This window comes from Falco biarmicus, chromosome Z (assembly GCF_023638135.1).
Source record: "Falco biarmicus isolate bFalBia1 chromosome Z, bFalBia1.pri, whole genome shotgun sequence".
Classification (NCBI taxonomy): domain Eukaryota; kingdom Metazoa; phylum Chordata; class Aves; order Falconiformes; family Falconidae; genus Falco; species Falco biarmicus.
In genome coordinates this window covers 24446948-24471250 of record NC_079311.1, presented here as the reverse complement: position 1 = coordinate 24471250, position 24303 = coordinate 24446948, and the positions used below count along the sequence as shown (strand labels likewise).

The following is a 24303-nucleotide window of genomic DNA, read 5'->3' as shown; positions in this document are numbered from 1 at the left end:
ATTGGACAAACAACCATTGTAGAGGTAATTGACGCTGCCAAGGAGCACAGAGGGGAGTGGATGATTCAGGTTTATTTCAGCCCTACTTTTCTACACTTCTGTGTAATAGGTACCATAAGTAAAATTAAGGAAAAAGGCCAGAGCAGTCTTCATTTGTCCTTTTGTCATAAAATCTTTCAAATTAGATAGGAACCTGAATTATTAAAGCATAAAACAAAGAGCAAAAAGGAACTCTATGCAGCAATTAGAAAGAAGCTTTAAAAAAGTAAAATATCTTTCTGCTGCAGTCACAATTAGAGTCACAGCCATTACTTAGTCATGAGTTGCTGTTGTGTACCATGGGAATAAAAGCCCAAGATGAAGGCTGCCTTTATTTTAACTGGGAAGTCTTTCAGGAAAAGGCCTGTATTCCCACCTAGTGTCATACTGAGTCTGTCCTCAACGTTTATCGAAGAGTAATGAGACTATCATACTCAATTTTGCTAGATTTCTCCCAGATTATCTGAGATGCTTTACACTAATAGTGCAGTACCCCACTGTGTGCCTGGAGCACAGCGGATTCACCCACCTGGCCTCCTTCGGCCTCGTTGGCCAAAGCAACTCAAAAAGAAGTGTAATCATAGGATGCACAAATATATTTTTTCAGTATTAATTTTAGTTCCGTTGCATGTCAATTCACTAATTTAATACAGGCTGCTCAGGGTTTCTAGTGTTTCCATTTTACCTTTTCTTGTTTGTTCTCTTTCACTAAATGGAATAGCCATATGTTCCTTAAAATCAGTACTATCCCTATTTAGAGCACCTGCCTTCCTATTAAAAAAAAAATAATAATCAGAGGAGAAGGTATATGAGAAAGCATAATTTCTCTTCCCTGTGCCATTCGCCAGCTGCTCAGATGAAGAAGACTTTCCACACAGTCTTCTTCCACAGGCCTTGCTGTGAGATCCTGTGGAGGCCTCTCTTCCATCCACGCCTCATCAGGCCAGACAAAGTGCTGTTATTCTACAAGTAAATCTCACATTTTAGTACACAAATGTTACAGGACACGACTATAACTAAATGTATCCATATAATGTTGCCATGGAAATACAGAAAGTTGATGTAAATATAAATTTTCTTTATCTACCTTGTTTCACAATTTGCTAATACAAATTAGCAAAGCTGCAATTGGAGAACTGCCATGCCTTTATTTTCTTTTAGTGGTTGGCATTGTCTATGGAAAATCAGAAGAAAGTGAAAACAGGACATTTTACGCAGTAGAAGAGTATAATGTCATGATCACATTTTATGTGCATGCTATGTTATACTGTTGCACAGTGCATCTAAAAATTTTTTCATCCATCCATAGAATTCAAATGTTTTTCAAATGTCATCTATATCTTATAGGTGGGGACAGTGATATATTTCAGCAATGCCTAGATCGTAAAGTGAGTCAGGACACTGCTCTGGCTTGATACCTGGGCCCTGATCTTCTCATTTACTCACTTCATTTAGTCATTAAGAGCTGTAGCATATAAATAGTAGAGCACAGGCTGTTTATTTCACAATGACAGTACGCAATGCCCAAAGCTGTACTCCAGACTGGGAGAGTCTTTGAACTTATGCTGCAGAGACGCTGCCTGCAAGGGAACATGACACATTAAAATCATATGTGAGCAACAAAGTGAAAAACAATCAAAACAGAACACACATAAATTGCAATAAGTTTTATATGAAGTGTGCTAGGATAATTTCAGTAAATCTGTTCCTAAATCAAGATAGCTTAACTCAGAATACTGTTCATGTATATACCAGACAATGTAATTACCAAGTAATCTTCAAAACCAGGAGCTGTTATGCTACATGGGGAGCAGAGCTCTTGGGACTGGTGAAAGTCTGCAAACAAGTCCCAAGGTATTTACCAAGCAAGGGAGCAATGCTGAAAATGGACACAGTCTTGGAAGGTCCCATTCATAGTGTGTTGTGGAGCAAGAGATGTGCTTAGTGAATAACAGGTGGCTCAGACTAGAGGACAAGAGGCTGCTGCATGTGCTAGATGCCTTTCATAACAAGACTTTTGGAGGCAGCTACCTTTTACAGAAGTCCAGCCAGTGGTGTCACCCCTCAGAGCGCTGGGGATCCACAAGGCTAGCTGGTACTTTTGTGTGGTTGAAGGATGGGATCTCTGCATCAATGAAAACACTGGGGATTTTTTTGGTTGTTTTGCCATTTGGTCTATTAGCTCACAACAAAACTATTTACTCTCTTGGCCAGCCTCATTTGACATGAGGCTAGGTCTCAAAGATAGGAGATGCCAACAATAGGTCTGTTAAACCCCATAACCTGACAGCTTGAGGCAGCCCATGCCACATGCAGGCTGGCACAGGCATCATTGGTACCATCTTGTGACTAAATACAAAGTCAAACAAAAGAAAACAGTGGGAGAGAGAGGACAGAGCAGCAGGGACTGAAATTAGGGACTGTAGCAACCATGACAGTATTTCTGCAGACTGCAGGGAGAGGTCAGAGGAGGTACTATGAGTGGGCGGGGATTCTGGGCTAGGATGCTGGGGAAATGAGAGGTGTGGTGAAGAGTGTAAGAGTAGCTGTGGGTGTTGTGAGGAGGGCACACAAGAGAGAGAGCTCAGACTATTGCGGTGGCAATAGTTGAAAGACATGGGCTAGGTTATTGAGGCAATTCACGTTTGTTGGGCAACCCCATCCTGCAAGTTTTCTGCAAATACCAGGCTGGGTAGAGGAAGGAACTTTTGTGACATGAGGACTTATGTGTTTGCAATAAAGAAAGAGTTCACACTGCAAGTTCAATACTACTCTGTTAAAAGTCAGTCAGCCATAAGGCACAAGTTACAGTTAACTGTATTAACAACGGTTAGCAGATGTCATCGGTTATGGTTCTTGCTATGTCTGAGAAGGAGCTCTGTGAGCCAGTGTCACTTCATGACTTAAAAGGGAGGAAAAGTCGAACAGCTTCTCCCAAGTTTTTCCCTCCTACAAAAATGCAGTTCTGGGAAGAGAAGAAAATTTTGTTGTTTTCAGCCTCACACCATAGAATGTTTTTAAGATTATGGACATGTGTAAAAAAGGACCTGCTAAAAGACTGCAGATTTGGCTGGAACATTTCTCTGCACAAAATTGGTCAGATTTTTCGTATGAATGAATCAAAAGCGTCTGCTTTCCACCAAGCGATCGTGATATGTCTGATTCTTCTCACTCCTACAGAGTCAGCTAAACTGACAGCACATGAACACAGATCAGTTCAGACATCTCTTTCTGTCCACTCCAACTTGATTGCTTTTGGTGCACTCCCTGTGTGCTGCTGTTATTACCTTTGCATGTCAAACACATCAGTGCTATGCTGTGGGAGCATCTTTGCTAAAGTTATGTCTTCATTGCAGATAAAGATGTATTTTTATCCAGGGTGGACATGATTGTGCGCCACCCTGCTGATGTGACCGCATTAAATGATGTAGCAGCCTGCAATCCATCAGTTTCCATATACTGTTGCCTGTTTTTACCTTGGATAACTGATTAGCTATCTCATTGTTGAAAATATAGCTGGGACAAGCACTTTTGATTTCACTGTGAAGTAAAGTAGATGAGAGTGTTTGGCTGACATGTCATGACAAATCCTGCAACTTTATGGTTTTAGAGAAAGTCAACAAAAACCACTTACTGTACTGTAAGAAACATACACTTAGAAATCACTTAGTGTCACTAAAACAATGCCCAAGGAAAGAGCAATGTGTTCTTACATAATGTTATTTGAACACTGGCAACTTATAAAAACTAAAATTCCAATGAGATACACAGTCAAGAATTCATCTCAAATGCTAACTCAAGTGCACACTGTAGCTGTGCTTTCTGGATGAATATTCAGTCATTTGTCATTTGGTGCATAACAGTGCACACAGAGAGTTTTTTTAATAGTGAAAACACAGCTGAGGGAGATGCTACTAAAATGTAGACCAGGAGATCTTCAGATAAGATAGCGTAATTCTACCCTTAAGCACCTTTCTTCCAAGCCTTCAGATGGTTCTGCTGAATGTTTTATCAGCAAGAAATACAGAATTTGTTTCACTAGTTTATCCTTTTTTGTCTATCAGTATATTATATATTTTTTCTATGTCTGTCTATAGCAGTATAAAAGGCAACCATATATTGCAGAAATTCTTTCCATTAGTGCCAGGCAGGAACAGCATCTTTAGAGGAATTCAGCGGTGAGTGAATTCACATGTACTGCATGTGCTTTGGCAAGACAGATGGATTTTTGAGACTGCAACTGGATGGTTTTAAAACCCTTGAGAAGCCTGCTCCAGGGCCTCAGTACTTTTATAGTTGGCCCAGAACACATACTGTGTCCTTCTCAAAGGTGTCCATTTAATAGTTGTATGACCATTTTCTTATCTCTCAGAATATTATAACGTGCAGCAACTACCTCCTCTGAGCCCGACTGGTAATTCAACATCTATTAGAGTACTTCCTAGAAGCTGTGACTGTACTTTAAAAGCCAATAATACTTCCTGAGATGTTTTTCTTCTGAAATGGATGTAATGCTGACTTTGCCTTCCCAAATTCTAGTTTCCTATTCAGATAACGATATGCATCCAAGGATCCTGTCTGAGCAAGTTTGCAGAGAAAAAGCTGCTGAAAATTAGTTAAGTGACTCTATGTCACACAGGTAGTGGATTACTAATCTGCTGCTACAGATTCTTAGGAAGATGTTAATTCATACTTGACCATAACATTTTATTCTCACTTAAATGTTTTGACTTTCTCTTCTTCTAGTACCTGCATGCAAATGGGATTGTGCATCGTGACCTGAAGCCAGAAAATCTACTCTATGCAACACCAGCACCAGATGCACCACTAAAAATCGGTGAGCCACATTAAATGTGTGCTTCTCTAATCCCTTTGTACCAATAGTATGTGCTAACTGATGTTTACAGTATATATGTCTCACAACCACTGTATTGGAAGATAACACTTATACTCAAATGAACAAAAAGTTACGACTTCAGGAGCACAGCTGTGCATGGTGTTTTTAAAACTAATACAATACTAGGTGCTTGCTTAGAGAATTTATAGCCAAAATTGTGCAGAACACAGCAGAGAATAAAGCACTCGGGAGAAACAGGAAGGATCATGAGATCAGCATACAGCTGCACGCACCACTTCTGTGTCCCTTATTTTGTTAAACTAGTATTTTAAGAGGAAATGTTCATTGGCATGAAAATACAAATGTGCTGATAAGCAGTAGAAAGCAAACTGAGAAGGATGGCTTGTGTTTTCAAGGCAGATTTGAGGGATAAGAAGACATGATCTTTGCAAAGAGGATAGGAAAGTTACTTGAAGCATGGTTGGCACTACAGGGGGGATGAGGAGGGGCAAGATGAGACCAGGCTCTTCTGAACAGGGATGTATTATACCAGTTCTGTTGGGGATGGCAGGCGCTTGCGAAGTGCTGGGTATGCCCACTTTTAGCTTGAGCAGAGAGGGGCTCTGTGCAATGGACCTGAGCTGTATGTAACCAGTGTGGAAATATCACCTTGTGCTCCCTTACTGGGAAGCATGGGGGAATGCAAGTGAGTATTGCCACATTCCTCAGACCAGTGTTCATCATGGGTTTCAGGAGCCAGATTTCCAAGAACTAGTCCCAAGCAATTTAATATGAATTTCTAGGGAAGTCTTGCATCTCAGGATGATGGTGTCTTATCTTTCCTGGAAAGGCTCTAAACAGCTGTAACGTGGTAGTTTAATGCAGCATCCAGTGGCCTTAGTTTGATGGACAGAGTGGTGTAGGGGCTTCTGAAGTATTTTTCTAAATGTGATTCTTCATCTTCTGGTTAGGTTATTACCTTGTTTAAATTAGGATCTCATTGAGATCAAGAACATGGCAGTGTTTATAAACATAAAGTATATTTCTATTTAGATAAATAGTAATACATAAAGGATAATCATTTAGGGACAAGTGAATCCCAACTATGCATTTCTAGAATAAAATATGAATTATTTTTATCCTGTTCTTGAGCCAATACATTCCCTTTTATATTTACTGTAATAAAACAAAAATACTTTTATTTTGCATTTTTAAGGCCAGATTGTCATCACCTAAATTAAAATTTGAAGAAGCTCAGTTTATTCTTAGTGAAAATTAAAAGTGTTGTGAAGAGTTCAGGTTTTGTGTCTTAAAAAATGAGTCATGCAAGTACAACGTGTAATGTCATGAAGGCTCTTGCTGTCCAAGTAGTAATTCAAGGCAAAAACACTGTAAAAAGTGTGATCAGTACTTCTCCTGGCACAACATCAATGCTCCCAGGAGCCTTCTATCAAAATACTGCTGGGATTTTCTCTTGCAGGGACTGTGTACTCTGACCATTGTCCAAGAAATCACTGATGCACAATTTGTTAACCCCAGATTATTGGGTTACTCACAGAGTGGAAGCTGAATATACACCTAAAATGCATTTCTGGATCACTGCATGTATGCCCTTAGGCATCCCATTTTATTGGCTTTGTGCAGCCTTCAGGGTAAAATGTGAGCTACATTTCTGTCAAGCAAGAGCCAGGAATACTTATTTTTACAGACAAATTTTACTTCTGGATTGCAGTCTGGGTAGATTCTTTAAATTGATCCTCATATCTGGAAACAACAGTGCTGTCCATTTAATGCATAAATACATAATTATATACAGAGTGTAAACAAAAAAAAAAGTGATTTTACAAGGGAGTAAGAATATTAATATTCCTAAACAATCTTAACAGCTGACTTTGGACTTTCCAAGATTGTGGAAGATCAGGTGACCATGAAGACTGTTTGTGGAACTCCAGGGTACTGTGGTATGTTGTTTTATTATTTACAGTGTGCCACACTTAATGTGAAGTTGTTACATTTTCTCTTTCCAAGTTGAAATGCTTCTTCCTAAAGTCAAAATTCAAAAAGCCCCTAAAAAACAGAAATAAAAGCTAAAATTCAGAACTGGTACGGGGTTAAATTTACTAAACTCATATTCTCTAGCAATGAAGTTTAATAATCAAAACATATGTTACGGTGCAAGTTCATTGCTCGCATGGAAATAAGTTCAAGTGTTGTAAAAATGCTGAAATTACTAACATAGTAGTAGAGAGGCATCAGCAGAAATTTGGACTATGAAAGACATAACAGAAAACACTAAAACTTTATACAGTTAATCACAATTATGAATATTTGAATATTGCTTACAGTGAATTTATTTTAAAGTAATTTTTTTTAAGATGGAGGAAATCAAATTATTCCTTAGAGTAAGGTCATAAATTAATCCCCTAAACCCAAAAAATTTCAGCAAATATGTGATTTTAAATGCAGGCTTGACTCAGACCATTCTGGTGCACGCTGTGGTGGGACCTGTGTAACAGGGTTATGAGTGCAATATCAAGGAGCGCTTTGTGGCAGATCTTGTCAACTGAGGTGACTGGTGTAGATCTAGTCATCTCTTTCAGCAGTAAGAAGGCTTTGGCACTTTTAACTAATCCTTTCTTCTCCTAAACAAAGTAAGAACGAAATCGTAGGTTTTCTTCAGTTTTACCAAGAGAGTGAGAGTTGGCATGAACCACTGCTTACCAAATGGCTAATTTGCCTGTGCATTCACAATACTACAACAAGTATATGTTTACAGGTGACTTCAGAGCAAACGTCTAACATGTAAGCTTAGCACCGTATTGCACAAGGATGGTAATTTGAATGCCTTTAATAATTTAGAAATTAGAAAATTATATACTTAATAACATTGAGTTTATATTTTTCAGTTGGTGGCCTTTAAGGATAGTTTCTACTTTTTAAACTGTGGAAAATGTGCACAAAATTTAGAAATTGTGTTTCATCTCACTTGTCCTATTCTTACATGTTTCTGTTTTTTTCCAAAATCACAGCTAGTTCATGCTTCTCCATCTTGTAGCTTTTAATAATGTAAGGCGTCTAATCTGAATGCAAGAAAACCACCACTGATAGCTCAAATTAAAACAAATTTCCATAGAATCATAGTTAGGTAAAAGTATGTTCCCTCACTTTCATATGGGAGAATGAGGTTTTGTTAAGCAAGTGAAAAAACACAGTACTGGTAACAGTCCATGAATAATTAGAAATGGGGGGGTGGGGGTGGGGGTGGGTTCTCCGTTGCTTTGGGGAGAAAATAAGTGGTGCAGAGAGTGAATGTTACAATTGCTGTATGCATAACATCTGGCAAACAATGTCATAGCTGTGCTATATGTCAGATACCAGTAATGTAAAGAGGATATAACTAGAACCACCACCCCTCCCTCCCCCCCAAATCCAAAATCTAAAAACAGAGTTCAAGCATAACCTGCCACAGCAGAGAGAAAGTAAGCATACAACTCATTTGGAAAAAAATAATTAAAAACATGCTGCCAAGCCCCAGTGGCTGTTCCCTCTTGGGGCTGGAGCAGTTTGCTCTCCCCGTGGGGCTGTGGGTAGAGCTTATCCTGCTGCAGGCAAGGATGTGTCCAGCCTGGCCATCCCCTGCACACGGCAGACTTCTTTCCAGCAGCAGCATCCCCAGGTCAGAGGGGACAGCACAGGCCTGTAGGATGCTTCATCCCCGTGGAGAGCTTTCAGCCTGCCTGTAGGTGGGTGGTCTGTTGGAGCAGGGCAGAGCCCTGGTGGATTCTGGCTCAGTTTCCCGTGGCAGTGCTGAGCTGTGCAAGGCTGAGGAGCCAGCAGCTGGATGGAGCCTCGAAGAATGTCTAGCAGCTTTCAGCAGGGCATCCTGTGCATGCTGTCAGGCTCCTGGTACAGCAGCCTTGTGCACAGCTTCACTGTCAGAGCAGGGACAGCTAGCTCCTGGACATGTGCAGAACCTCACCAGGACTCATGGAACCAGAAAATGAGCCAGAAATGGATCCTCCAGTGCCAGAATATGCAAAAGAGGAGCCCCTCCAGCAAAAGAGGGTTACGACTGCCTCTGCAGTCTACTTGCCCTTCATTGCAATGCACTTCCATGTCAGCAAACCAGCTAATGGTCAGGGAGGCTGGTGATCTCTTTTACACGAGGAGAAGCCTTCTGGGCTTCCCATGGTGTATCCTCACTTCCAACACCCAGTGTGATCTTGTGGAGGAACCTATTTCTGCTATTCTTGCTCAACTTTAGATCATGAATGGGCTTCTCCACAAAGGCTGCAAGTTACTAGCAGTGTGCTGGGTGGTAAACATCTCAGTTTTGGACAGAGCTGAGCCAAGCCATACGGAAACTAAAGACTTGGCATTTGCTTTTGTAACTGTAGAAGCAAAGAAGACATTGGAGTAGACCATAAAATTGCTCTGTTACCTCGTAGCACAGCTGATAATGGAATTCAGGTGACACGTCTATTACCTTGTATGACATTCTCTACCAAGCACACACAGGTGCCAAGTATGCTTTAGAATAGCACTGAATTCCAGTCTGCTTAGTTTTGTAAAACTGTACTTCATGTATTAGCTGCTAATGTTCTGATTGTCTTCTTTTCTGACAGTTATACTACAAATGCCATAAAACTATAGTTAGTATTAAGCCCTTTTCATGCCTGTCTTTGTATACTATAAAAGTAGGACTATGTTTATTCCCATAGAGGAGCCCTCAGAGTAGGGACAACTTGGTGGGGAGGGCTGAGGCTGAATGTCTGTGTTTTGAAGAGAAGAAAGGAGCTTTGTGACTACAGATGTGGACCTGCAATGCCTGCAAACATGGACTTGCAATAATTGATTTACAACCTGGTTGACTGACCATGCAGAATTCCTGGTGCCTGGAAAATACTCAAGCATTTCTTTCCAGAAGTGGAGGAAACCCAAGAGGAATACTGTTGAAATGCCAAATTAAACTATGAATAATTGATAGTCACAGGCTGCCAACTCCCACATCCTGCCTACTCAGTTATCAGCAGCTTCTCCAGAAAGAACACAGCAACAAAAACACATACTGGAGTCTGGATACTTTGGCATCAAGACTTACCAATTTACAGTCCCTGGGATGTGTAAAATGATGCAAAGGAATGAAAACAAGAAGATGGTCAGAAAGAACTTAACTTCCTGAGACACTGCATTTTTAATGAACTTAATATGAAGGGCATAAGTGATTCCTGACAGTAGCACATAAAAATAAACCAGTGCAGACCAGTGATTCATGATCAGTGTTACAGCCAACATCTAAACTAACAGCAATGTATTGGTCAAATCCATTCATCAAAAGCAAACTTCTAGAAACATTAAAAAATCATATTTGAAAGATGTATAACTGTGTAATCACAGTCCAAATAGCAAGGCAGACGTGTATATACCAATCTTTGGTCTCCTTTGTGGCCATTTTACAATACTGAGGTGGAAAGATAAGAAAAGCAAAAGAAGGGTAGAAAGTGTTTTCTGCCCCTATGCTGGGCAAGATGACATCCAAAGAAACATTGTGTTCCCTACAAGAATCACAGGATAGTCAGGGTTGGAAGGGACCTCTGGAGATCATCTAGTCCAAACCCCTGCTAAAGCAAGTTCACCCAGAGCAGGCTGCACAGAATTGCGTCCAGGCAGATTATGAAGGCCACCAGAAAGGGGACTCCACAACCTCTCTGGGCAGCCTGTTCCAGGGCTCTGTCACCCTCAAGGTAAAAAAGTTCTACCTCACACTCAGAAGGAATTTCCCATGTTGCAGTTTGTCCCCGTTGCCCCTTGTCCTGTCGCTGGGCACCACTGAAAAGAGCCTGGCCCCGTCCCCCTGACGCCCACCCTTAAGGTGTTTGTGTGCATTGGTAAGATCCCCTCTCAGTCTGCTCTGCTCCAGGCCAAACAGCCCCAGCTCCCTCAGCCTCTCCTCATCAGGGAGATGCTCCAGTCCCCTCATCACCTTCGTAGCCCTCCGCTGGGCCCTCTCCAGTAGTTCCCTGTCTCTCCTGAACTGGGGAGCCCAGCACTGGGCACAGCACTCCAGATGTGCCCCACCAGGGCAGAGCAGAGGGGGAGGATCACCTCCCTCGGCCTGCTGGCCACGCTCCTCCTAATGCCCTGCAGGATCCCACCGGCCTTCGTGGCCACCAGGGCACACTGCTGGCCCACGGGCACCTTGCTGCCCACCAGCACTCCCAGGTCCTTCTCCGCAGAGCTGCCTTCCAGCAGGTCACCCCAGCCTGTGCTGGTGCCTGGGGCTGTCCCTCCCCAGGGGCAGGACCCTGCACTTGCCTTTGTTGAGCTCCATGAGGTCCCTCTGCCCCAGCTCTCCTGACCAGGTCTCCCTGAATGGCAGCGCAGCCTCTGGTGCATCAGCCGCTCCTCCCGGTTCTGCACCATCAGCAACGTGCTGAGGGGACACCCTGCCCCTTCACCCAGGTCACTGGTGAACAAGCTGAACAGGACTGGGCCCAGCACTGACCCCTGGGGAACACCGTGAGCCACAGGCCTCCAGCCAGGCTCTGCAGCGCTGATCACAACCCTCTGAGCTCTGCCACCAGCCAGTTCTCAGTCCACCCCCCATCCACTCACCTGACCCACACTGCCTGAGCTCACCTGTGAGGGAGTCACGGGAGACGGTGTCAAAGGCTGAGGTCAAGGCAGGCAACATCCACCACCCTCCCCTCGTCTACCCAGCCAGTCATTCCATCGTCAAAGTCTGTTGGGTTGGTCAGACATAATTTCCCTTTGGTGAATCCATGTTGACTGCTCCTGATAACCTTTTCCTCTACATGCTTAGAGATGACCTCTAGGATGAACTGTTCCATCACCTTTCCAGGGATAGAAGTGAGGCTCACCAGCCTGTAGTTTCCTGGAGCAGAGGAAGTGTATTGGCCATTAAACAGAAAAACAGTCCTATTTACTTCAGAACCCCTCACGTGACATTAACAAACATGGCAGGGAGAATGATGGTTAACATTTCTTTTCTTGGTCCATCTCCATCTCTTCCTCTGAGGGCACTGGCTACTTTGCTTGTAGACTGTCCCATTAGCTATGGGTTAACCTGAGTTTAAATGAGTTGGGATCTAGTATCCCTTCTCAAAAACAGCCCCTCATGTTCATCAGTTTACTTAGCAGAAGGGTAAGCTCTCTGAGCTTAGAGAGGCAAGCATTTGCCCAGCTGCCAGATGTACACATGGTATGTAGCAAACTTAGAGATTCATGTCTTTTGCCTTCTATATTAATGCTTTGTAAAAATGTTTGATGTGTTCCCTGCATGGTAAATCCTTCAGGTAAGCAGAAGAAGTCTGAGCCGTCTGCCTGGAGACCGTTTCGGAGTTGTGTGCACTCTGATTAAAGTCATGCTTGGGGAAGCCTTGCTTCCCCTGGATGATGCTGCGTGTTCCTTGGGAGAGCTAGCTGCCCCAGTGGAGAACTCCCACAGGCTGGGAGCAAAGCACAAGTTTGCCAGCAGCCTGGGGCAGTCTAGAAGGGCAACCAAAGCTTCAGGCTGAGGCAGGAGCTGTCATACATTTTGGGAAGCTCCAGCCCTTCTTGGCCTTGCTGATCATGGCTGTGAAAGTGTAATGTGGGAAGGTGAAGATGTGTGTACATGGTGCGGTGTTGATACATGCAGGTGCAATAAAGTCCTTTGTGGCAGCCATCTGATGTGCATCATAGAGCTCATGACTACCATCCTACCATCCTGTACATCGGATGGATATTAATACAGAACAATGGTTGCTGAGAAGGGCTACTGATATGTGGAAGTGTAGCTCAGTAGTGTCTTTTTTATTTTTTTCCAAATTAGTTAGGTATTTTTGTCTGTGGCCAAAAGGTGAGGGAATGAAGGGTCTTGCCTCCCCCAGTATCGAACAATTCCTTTTCTTCCTCTGGAGATGTGGCATTTTCATCCTGCCACCTCAGCAGCTTTGACCAGGGAGGCTTGCCCAGTTGGAGGCAAACCTCGAGGGTGCGTGGAGTTAAGAGCTCAGGGGCCAGGGGTGCTTGAAGTAGGCACATCACAGTTTGGGCACATTTTCAGTCACATGCAGCAGCAATACATACTGTCTGAGGGATACAGCGGTCTGCTCAGCTTTCCTTGAGGTGTGTCTGTCAAGCTTCTTGGGCAGAGATTAACTCCTCTTTACCGTCACAGAACTGGTCCCCCAAGACTGCCTGGTCTTTGCGCCTGCTCTGAACTGCAGCAAAAGCAATTGCCTGAAATGGTCTCATCATTCCTTACAATTAACACACAATACCAAAAATAAAGCCCAAATAAAGCACCAAGTAAATAATTAAAATACTGAAGGAAAAGTACCACCTCGTTTGTCATATTGCAGCTCTAGTGCTGCTGTAGCTTTTTGTGGTTCCTTTCACCAAAAAAAGCAATTTGATACCAAAGTCCACTTTTCATTTTATTCTGGCTGTGCATGGACATGACTTCTGTTGCTTTATACTCAAATGAAGGGAATCATTTGCCTAATTAAGGGCTTAAAGGAGCAGGCCCTAACTTTTTAAAAGACAGGCGTGTTCATGGAGTTTAAATTGACTTTGTGACTGTTATTTCTGCATTCAGCTTTCATCTTCTTGACAAGTATTTTATCATCTGCAGCACCAGAGATACTACGGGGATGTGCCTATGGCCCTGAGGTGGACATGTGGTCTCTGGGGATTATCACCTACATCCTGTAAGTACAGATGGAAAATGCATGATCCTGAACTTTAAATGTGATCTTATTTAAGTAAATCAAATCCTAGAGGAGCATGGCAAAACATTCAGGTTATATAATTGATAAATATAATGTTTCTTGCTGAACAGCAGTGAGGTCTGTGCAGATTTGTGCTATTAATGTGAATGAATAGCAGCTGAAAGCAAAAATACAAGCATACAAGTATCAGAAAGCATTATATGTTTTCATTTTCATTCACACAAACTATGAGACATACCATGATCCTAAGTAGCTTCTCAACTACAGATGAGGCAAGGAAAAGTTATACCTGTGAATATTCCCAAATACAGCTGCCCCATCTGTGTCAACCACAGACACTGCTGCAGCTGCGGCTGCAGCATCAGTGTTGCTGTCTCACAGCATCTCTGCCAGGAGGCAGGGAACAGCCCTGAACTGTCTGTCTGCAAATCAGTCTGTTGGGTTAAATGATTAATGTTGAAGTGTTTCACTTCTTACAAGATAACCAAAGACACTGTTGACAGAGGGCTGTGAGTGATGCTGGCCGTACTTATTTTAAACAGTTGAAGCTGCAACTACAATCCAAAATTTTCAGACAGCTGTGTCTAAAGGTAGGCACTTGTATCTGCATCTTACTATGGCTAGTCCTAATTTAGTTGGTAAGCACTGTAATTATTTTATTGCATTGATGGAATCTTTCAAAGGAAGATTATTGAGAAAGGAAGATTGTTCCTGCTGTATTGACACTTCTCTTTATGGGAAAATAAATAATCTATTCCATTGACAACACCGATATTAAGATTGCTTGTGTAGTTGTATACAATACTTGCAGGATGCCTTTTATGGGAAGAAAACAAGATTTTATACATATACATTCAAATTATGGAGGATTTTCTACATCTGGGCCATTATCTTTTCCCTTCTAGGACTCATTAACTCTGTCCAGCAAATGCAGCATGTAATAATACAATTAATTTCTTTATGTCTTTTGCAAAGAACGAATTATATTTTCTAGTGTTTATACTGAAAGTACTTGTAAGGATATGTAAACACTGATGGAAATATCAGAAAGTATCTTTTGTTCTGCACATAAGCTTCAAATAAGTCACAGCTCTTCTTTCAGGTGCCTGTAAATAATAGGCTACAATATTCCTATTTGCCATTTCGTTATCTGCTGCTTTTAAAATGTGAATCTTTGTCTCAAGGCCTGGTTCAAGTCTGTAGAAGATCCCATCTCACATATTGCCTGCCAGGTGATCACTTGTCATCAGTTCTAGTGGTCCGTGTGTGGCACAGAGATGAGAAATTTGCCAGCAAGGCTGTCCCTGAGATTGGAGCGGTGACTTTTGTGGTCCATTTACAAAGATACCTAGATTAAGCCATGGCCTTGTTTAGTTATTCAGTGATTGAGGGACAGCTGTTGTACTTAAAACTGAGAGCCTTCCTTAAGCAGAGCTTGCTTTTAAGTGTAGGCAACCTCCAAGTGAGAAAATGCAAATTCCTATTGGAACATATTTGCTATGTACAGCCTTTCAAAACTTTCCAGCTGTTGAGGAGTTGCTCCCAAGACACATTAAACCTCTGCACTTTTTAACACTGTGTAAACACAAGCATGTGAACTCCAGATCTGGATGGGACACCATCAGTACAGATACTCCTTTACTTCCTCTGTTCCTCTCCTCCACTCTCAAAATCCAATTTGACCTACAGGAACAAGCCAGGCAAATAGGGTGCTAGTCAAATCACTTGTCCATCTCTTCCATTCAGCTTTAGCAATATTCCACCTTTAAAACTCTTCTATTGAGTTTAAAGCTTTGTAGATGAACGTTTCTGATGGATTAGAAGCTGAGACTAGAAAAGTACATGTTCAGTAACTAATTCATTAATCCTTCAGCCTAAAGGACAGTGTTGCATGTCTCAGTCTCATAGTTCAGTAGAAGGAATGCCTTATGTATGAATGCATGTATGAATATGTATGAATGACTTATGTACGGTCAAAAAAAAAAACATTGCTGTATGTGCCTCTAAAATAGAGTGCATCTAAGAGTTAACTACCATGCTACAGAAGACGTGCATAAAACTGTACCTTCTCACCAATACAAAGTGGATTTATCATATGATTAAGAAAAACTTTGACGCATATTTTGTCAGAACAGTTATTCCTGAGGCAAATTATATTAAGGCCTATTGATGATAACTGTTTTAATTCCAGGGAAGCCACTTTTATAGTTTTAACAGCAAAGAGGACCAGTCGTTTTGCATTCCAGTGGCAGATTGGAAACACTACAGCATATTTGAGATGCAGATAGTGGCCAACTAACACAGACACTTTGTAGTCAAAATTGCATGGATTTAATTAAAGGTGGTTTTTTACTCACTTAAAAGGGCACAAAACGTTGTCTGATCATTTCTAATTTATTTTGAAGTGGTTTACAGGTTCAATTTATCTAATTTGAAATCACACCTCTAGTTTTATTCACCTGATTTGGCACGTAGCGAGAATTCTGTCTGCTGAAATGGAAATTTTTTTTAGATAGAAGCATACCCATAGAAATTGTTAATAAGGCAACAATAGAAGATAGTAGTGAGTTACAATGAAAATATTTTCAGGAGTAAATAAAAGAATCACTTCCAAGGCTTCCAACCCAGTCACAGCAAGCCTTAATTAAGCATGGTCTCATTGTATGATGGTACCAGTTACCTGGTATCCAGAAGCCAGTTTGGGCTGATCCAGTTAGTGGTCCAACAACCCTCCTCAGCATGGGGGTAGGACCCCATCTGAAGCAAGCTCAGAAATGGTGGTGGGAGAGGCAGGCAAATAGGAGGGGAGCAGCAGAGGGACAGTGACCAGTTCCCACCTACTGCTTCAGTAGGTGGGAGCCGGTATTTGGAGGTTGGATGCTTGTGTTTTAATCCATCTCTGCCAGACTTGGAAATTAGTAGCGTGCCCGGAATGTGCTTACAGTGGAGGTTTTCTCCTCTTTGGCAGTGCAAAGTGATGCAGCTGTTCCAACCACAGCTACACACCACTCCCAAAACCACATTTCTTCATGGAACATCTGTCTCCTTTTTCAGGACAGTCAGCACACTAATTTGGTTTAAAAATATAAAACCAAGTTAAAATGTAAGGTCAAATTTTCTAGATTTGCTGCTGTCTTGTTCTTTACAGTCTGCTCTTGTTTTTCTGTCATCATTTCATTGCTTGTTGCATTTTCTGGAGACAAAGTATCAGACTTTCCGTTTAGCTCAGAATACTTACTGGTTGAATAGGAAATTCACTTTAAAATTTTTGATTATGTGTGCAGGCATGATTAAAGTGCAATGAAATGACAAAAAAGGACATTGTATAAATGGAAACCACTTCTGTGAGTTTGCTTTCCCCAGGGCCAGCAGTGTGGATCTGTATTTTTCAATATATTCATAAATGTGGTCCTTAGTGATATTATAAAATTTCTTGATAATATGTAAGCTACCTAAGTAAAGATGAGGGCTGATTATTAAAACCTGCCAACGGTTTTTACATTTTGTGGATGACAGGATGAAAGAATGTACATTGATGATCATAGTAAAAAAAACAGTCCTAACTGGACATATAAAAACTTCTAACTTCACAGGTAAAATGTGGTTCCTCAGCTAATTCCTATCCCTCAGGAAAGATTTACAGGGATTCTGATAACATACTGAACATGTTAACTCTGTGCTTACAGTCCAAAAAAGTAGAACCAAGGTCAGGAATTGTTATCTAAGAGATTCAGAAAAAGGTAAAACCCATGGCTTGACATAAAAACAGTTTGATAATTGAAAATAATTAATTAATTAACGAACAAGCAATAATAATTAATCATAATCATAATAAATTATAATAGAAGAGATAACAAGAAGAGAGAGAGGAATAAAGCTCAAGAAAAACAAGTGATGTACAATTGCTCACCACCTACTGACTGATGCCCAGCCAGGCCCCAAGCAGTGATCAGCCCCTCCCAGCCAACTCCCTGCAGTTTATAAACCGAGCATGGCATTCCATGGTATGGAATATCGCTTTGGCTAGTTCAGGCAGCTGTCCTGGCTCTGCTCCCTCCTGGCTTCTTGTGCACCTGCTCACTGCCAGAGCATGGGAAACTGAAAGACCTCAACTTAGGGTAAGGGCTACTTAGCAACAACTAAAGCATCAGTGTGTTATCGACATTATTCTCATAATAAATCGAAAACACAGCCCTGTACCAGCTACTAGGAAGAAAATTAATTCTATCCCAGCCGAAACCAGCACCCACTTCAAAAAGACACACAGCTGGAGAAGACTCAGAGAATAGAGCAGGCGTGAGCAAAGGTTTCAGACTGAGGAATGATAAACGGTCCAGGGGACTTCGGCCTAAGGCCAGCAGAATGAAGAGCTGCTAGAAAATATTTATTGGCATGTAGAAGGTAAACAGATATGAACTGTTGCACAGCTACTTTTATGGCAAGTCCCTTTGTTCATAGTTCCGATTACAGTCATGTGAAAATGGGAAATTCACAATTAGATCAACCTTTCCCAGTGCTTTTGAATGCTTATGACCACATTTTGCTCTGCTCTGTAGAATTAGGAGTTCATAAGTACCTCCAGGTCTGGTTTCCCAGAGTGGTCTACAGGGCATGAATCAGGGAAAGATAATACCGGGAACTGTTTCGAACAACCCAAGACTAAATGCACTTTCATAAATTTCTTCCGTTTTTATCCTTTCAGACTTTGTGGCTTTGAACCATTTTATGATGAAAGGGGAGATCAATACATGTTTAAGAGAATCCTAAACTGTGAATATGACTTTGTGTCACCCTGGTGGGATGATGTGTCTCTGAATGCCAAGGATTTAGTAAGTAAAGCAAAAATAAGACTGGAGTATCTTTGCTGATATGTATTTGGGTAGTTGCTTCCCCTGAGAAAGAGTCCATTTTTGTGTGGGGGCAGAATAATTGGTTAATGAGTTGTTCATATGGCTCCTTGCTTTTCTTGTTATTACCTCTGGCATATTATGGTGCTGTTAAATATCCCCTGTCAGTCCAGTGCTGTAATTTTGCACTTAAAACCATGGATGTTCAGGTCCTTCTGTGAACTAAGCCACAGACTGTTGGCAGCTGTCACAGTGTTCATGCCTGCCTTTCATTCTAGCTCTGAAATGTTTCATCATTCCTCTTGCAGGGCAACCACCTCCAGGGGAATGTAGAAACAAGCCCTATATTTTATGCAGTTTTCAAGTCTGAACTTTAGAGGAAGAATACAAAAAGGAGTGAAGCCGCCTCCACCCTGCTTTTGCTGATAGCCTTTTTCTGTCCATTTAAGCTTTTTCTCAGTAAATGAGGAATGACTCATTTTAAATATGGTCCATTAGCAAAATACAAGGGCTGGCATGCTATCTGCACTGTATTCTTTTATTGATGGATGAAGTAAATTGGATCCAGGAGATACTGATCTGCAAAGATAGATATGCTTGAGTTTGATTTTTAGTCAACAATAACTTGCACACTTCAGTTATTTCGTTAGCACTGAAGACACAAATGCAGTTCCATATTATACAAACTGTGCCATAAAATACTACATAATTAGTGTTTGTAAAGTACCTCAAGATGCCTCAAATGGAAGAACTGTAGAAGTTCAAAGTACTTTGTTGTTGTTGTGTTAGATGTGAAGTTTTTCTAAGGTCAAAAAAATATCATTTACTGCATTGTATTGTCAAAACCCAGACAAACAGCAGCCTGCAGCAAAGCTGTTCATTTATTTTATACAGAGATCTTTGGTCCAAACTGGTCCCTAACATTTTCCTACAGTAAAGCTGAGTTTCAGGTCTGAACACTGTATAGCAAGTTGTAGGTAAGGATGAAGCCCATGGCTCTCAAAACCCATGCTGTGGGAAGTTCTGAGGTGTTCAGTTGAAGTGATTTGCTAAACTTGACCTCTTTCATGGGTGCATAGCAGGGTCCAATGATGCCTGTTCTCCTGCACCCACTTCAGGGCACCGTCTTTCTTTAATGGCTCTTTGGAGGGAAGCCAGAGAGCGCTAAAGCGAGTCCTTCCTCCACACTTGGGTACATAGCAGTGGTGGAGCCCTGTGCCTTCACTTGCACTCTGCTCCAAGAGAGTGTGCAGTCAGGACAGTTGCAGAAGTGTGGCTCTGCTAAGTACCGTCTATGTACTTCTTTACTCCATCCTCACCCATCTTATTTTTAAAACACCACTTGTCCACACATACAGCAAAACCCATGAAATGCAGCTTTACTGGACACACTTCGTATTCAGCAGTTTGTAACACCTCCACTCCCAGAGGTATGTCTGCAGTTTCTTGTTCCCAAAAATATCCCAGTGTTGTGTTTGCAGAGGTGCAGCTTCCCTGGTCTTGATAACAGAATGTTTCAGAGTGTGCTAAGAGAGAAATACTTGTACAGTGGTTTTTAGTTCATGTGTACATGAGATTTCACATCTGCATGAGATGCATACATTGGCATTTAAACTTTCCAATCCAGTTTAAACCTTGTCCAAATCCAAAAGTGGGGATAAGGGTTTATGTGACAGTTCAGACATACAAAAGTCTATGGCTGATACTGGCCAGCTGCTTTGGTGCATACTCTTAAAATGTTGCTAACCATTTGATATTTTTTTCTCCTTTCTTCCCCCTTAATGGCTGTTTTATTCAGATGTTACTTACGGAGGACCAAGAAATCCCAGAAACAAAATATGTGCAAAGACTTGAATGCAAATTCTTGTTGGTTTCTTAGAATGTGTTTCACTAAGATGCTTCCCAAACCCCCAGATGCAAAGCTTGGTAAGCATACATGAAGAATAAGGTTAATGGTCTTCTGTATTTCTTCCTTGTGATGCAGGTTAAAAAGTTGATTATTTTAGACCCCAAGAAACGCCTCACCACTCTACAGGCTTTGCAGCACCCATGGGTCACAGGGAAGGCAGCAAACTTTGCACATATGGACAATGCACAAAAGAAACTTCAAGAATTCAATGCCCGGCGTAAACTTAAGGCAAGTCTCTGGACAAAGTCTCTGTTTTGTCTATGAAATACGCAATTAGAGCGGTAGCCTTGCAGAAACCTTGCACACTTTTCAGGATAACATTCCTGGAAGCTTTTTTAAGATGACTAATGAAGATGAAAAAGTTGAAGGTGACTTAGAAAATGTCTGCAGCCAAACAAATAAAAATAAAGTTGATAGAAAAAATGAAGTTGATAGAAAATTCTGTCTAAACAGACAGAACTGAGAACATACACAGCTTTCACAAATTCCTTACCCTTCTTTTCTTCCTTTCTTCTCTTCTTCCTTCCTTGCTTCTGCCCATCTGTCTGTCCTGTACTATTTGCACATCCTTAGAGTACTGACCAGAAAGAACAAAATTCTGAGTAGTTTCTTCATGAGCATTCGTAAATGTGGAAGGTATTTAATCTACTATAGCATATTTTGATGTGTAAGCCACCCTCAATTTCTATACCTATCAATACAAAGCAAGAGCTTAAGCCATCCTTCTGTATAATCTAGAGTCAGAATTTCAGACATGTAGATCCATAAAATACATGGGTTAACATTAACAGGCCCAAAACATGCATTTCCAGGTAACTTTGACAGCAAATGTGCAATAGAATTCTTTATCTGGAAATTAAGTGCTGCAAGGCTGGATGGGACCTATGCTGAAAATAACATCAGGTTTTGAATCACCAGTATGCTCCTTTACCATCTAGTCTGCGTATCTACCATGAAAAAGAAGCAGGGAAATATTTTTAGGTGCAAATGGAAGGCAGCTGGGCATCTAGCTGACATAACGTCGGGAAACCTTTTTCTCCCCTAATCCTTTCTTCAGTTGTTAAAGATTTGTGTCTGCTTAGGAGAGACTTTCAGGGATATTTCAGCACAGAAATTATTACCAACCATCACAGTGAAGCTGCCCTTGTAGCCCTGGGGAATGAGCAAAAAGTATCTTATCTGAGACCTTTACAACCCCCAAGCAAAACCAAATTCACAATGACCCTTAACTTTGGTTTTACTTGGGGTTTTTTTGATATGGTTATGGAACTGTGACAGAGAATCATTACAGAACAAAGAAATGTCATTTACAAAGGTCTCAGGCACTGTAGATACAAATCACAGGTATGCTTTGCCCATGCAGAACTGAGTAAATGTGTCTATTAACATTGTTCTCTTCAGAAAGATTTCTGTACCCTTACTGCACAATTGCTGTTATTCACTGAAGATGCCATGCATCATTATTATATCAAAATGATTTCAGAGCATGAGCAGAGTCATAAATTTCATTATTTCTGCATGAGCTGTCCAGGAGGTCACAAACACACACATGCTGGTTTTGCATATTATGATTTTGATTTTCCTTATATTTTTACACCTTTGATCACCAAGACTTTTTTGAAGCCCAGGTTATTTAGAACTCTATAGTCAACCAATTTATAGTTCTGTGTTTAAAAACTGTTGCTTTTTATAAGTACTTCTTCAGTGCTTTTTCTATTTAAGAGTAGATGACCAAATTTCCAGTTGTTAAGAGAATTAACTGAGTATAGCTTTTATTGTAGAGTTAATAGTTGTACACATATATATGTATGAAATGAACCATAAATCTTTAGGCAATTAATTGCTGTCCAAAAAATAAAAGCAAAGCAGAATAGTGAATTCAATAGTGAATACATACTTTACTTGTTGTTTTGTTAGTAAGAATAATATAACATTATCCTCTCTTTTCCACCATGCAAGTCCAGCAGCAGGCTTTCTGTATTTAAAGGCATGTTTTAATAGAGTAACTTTAAAGCTCTCAGTCATTATTTGGTTCTTCATAAACTGTGTTGAATTTTTTTCATAAACATCCACACAGCTAGTGGGAGGAAATGACATTAAAAGTATCTTTATACATTATAATAGCATTGAGTGGCATGTTCTGTTTGTAGATTGTTGTCTGAAGCTCTCTCACCACTAATGTGGCTCTGTGTGATTTTTCTGCTAAGAGGTCTAGACCCTCACTGTCAGAATTATTGCCACTTTTATTGGCTCATGCCTTGTACTATGACTTCATATTCTGTATTAGCAGATTCTTCTTTCTTGCTGATGTTTATATAATCTGATTTTTCATTAGCATATTCTTTTCCTTTTCTTTTTTTTCCCCATAGTTAGCTCTGCAGACCACCCAAAAAACTTCCTATACTCCTCATCCCCTAAACCCACTTCTTCTGCGATGCCTAAGCGAAAAGCTAGCCGAGTCAAAAATAGCTAGAGTTGTCATACAGAGATTAGTATTTCTTTCCTTCACCTCTGTATGTTTGTTTTTTCAGACAATAAAAATCTCCAAGGCAAGGGGTAATATAACTGTTGTAATGCATGTCTTCAATCTGTGACTTTTTTTGTTATATGAGAGCCTATCCTCAATGTGTATTTATATATATATATGTAGTAAGTTGCCTGTGTACCCTGCACCATTGTGCTTGGAGTATGCAGTAGTGCAACAGTGATAAAAATTGTTTCCCATCGAGAACTTTTCATGGAATAATCAGTGATAATACTGTTATTATGAAGAAGATAACTTTCTTTTTGCCATCTAAATTCAACATGAGATCTGAATTAATTTCTGAAAAAAAATGCAGCATATGCAGCTGAAAAAAAATTCTGTTCATATTGGAAAATTTGTAGCCTTGTGAAAGCAGCAGTTTTAAACCTCAGTCCAGTATTTCAGGTGGCCTTCTACATCTGTCCAGCTCCAGGCAGTTATCCGAATGTGATGTTACCGGGAGGACAAAATGCAGTTACATTCCCTAATGGGATGATGCTAAGGCTGCAGTGCTGACAGACCATGTCCTTTAAGGAATTTTTGCTTGATCCTCCCTCTCTTAGGCTGCAGTAAAAGCTGTAGTGGCATCAACTCGCCTTGGCAGTGCCAGCGGTCACAGCGCACATGACAGCAACAAGCCCAGCCGTAACCCGTCTCCCGTCCATGACAGCAAACCTGAAGAGAAACCCACTCAGGAAGCAGAAGCAGCTCCAGAAGAAATGTCTTAGGTCAATGTGCTGCTTTGTTTCAGCTGAGATCTGTCATTTCATACACCAGCTAACTCATCATTCAGCAAGAAAGATTTGTAAGCTTGGCCTCTCTGGTTCTGCTTTGGGGTGCCAAATGCACTGGCTGGTGATCTTCAATGCATGTGACTGCTTATGAAAATAGTAAACTGTTCCATAAGGCATGTCATGGAAACAGTGTTATTTGCAGTAATACCAGCAGGTGAAAACATGGGGATTAATAACTACCTACCAGAATGCATATACTTCGTATACATCTATCCAGTGTTTCTAGATGGCATTTGAAACAAAATACTATTTAATTTGGTTTTATGGAAGTAGGTGTCTTCTGTATGTTGTAAGTTTCTTTGAACTGCTTCTTTCCAGATTTAGTCCTGCAGCAGGCAAAAGGAAGGAAATACCAAGCCAATGCTTTTAAAACTGATGTATGAAATAATGCTTTTTATCTGTAAAATTCAAAAAGTATTTGGGGATTTATATGCAAAAAACATTCCACTACTTCCGAGAAGAAATTGAAATGTTAGTTCTACTGGGCATGAAAATGTACGTTCCTCAAGCTTGTGTTGAGAATGCCTTATTCTGACTTTTCCTGTTTATATCTAGCATTTTAATGACAACCAAAATTACTCAGATTTTTGCCATTTCATTCTCTAGTAAAGTGTTAGC

The 24303-nt window shown here is 40.9% G+C and overlaps 1 protein-coding gene across 1 annotated transcript in view; it reads left to right on the top strand.

The window, feature by feature from the left end:
* CAMK4 (calcium/calmodulin dependent protein kinase IV) overlaps positions 1–24303 on the top strand; it is a 170212-nt gene extending 145909 nt beyond the window's left edge. The window contains exons 6-11 of the mRNA XM_056324814.1: positions 4786–4876; positions 6763–6837; positions 13515–13590; positions 18314–18440; positions 20443–20595; positions 23455–24303. Of these exons, the coding sequence (XP_056180789.1) occupies positions 4786–4876; positions 6763–6837; positions 13515–13590; positions 18314–18440; positions 20443–20595; positions 23455–23619 (687 nt within the window). The 3' untranslated portion in view covers positions 23620–24303. The remainder of the gene's footprint in view (positions 1–4785; positions 4877–6762; positions 6838–13514; positions 13591–18313; positions 18441–20442; positions 20596–23454) is intronic.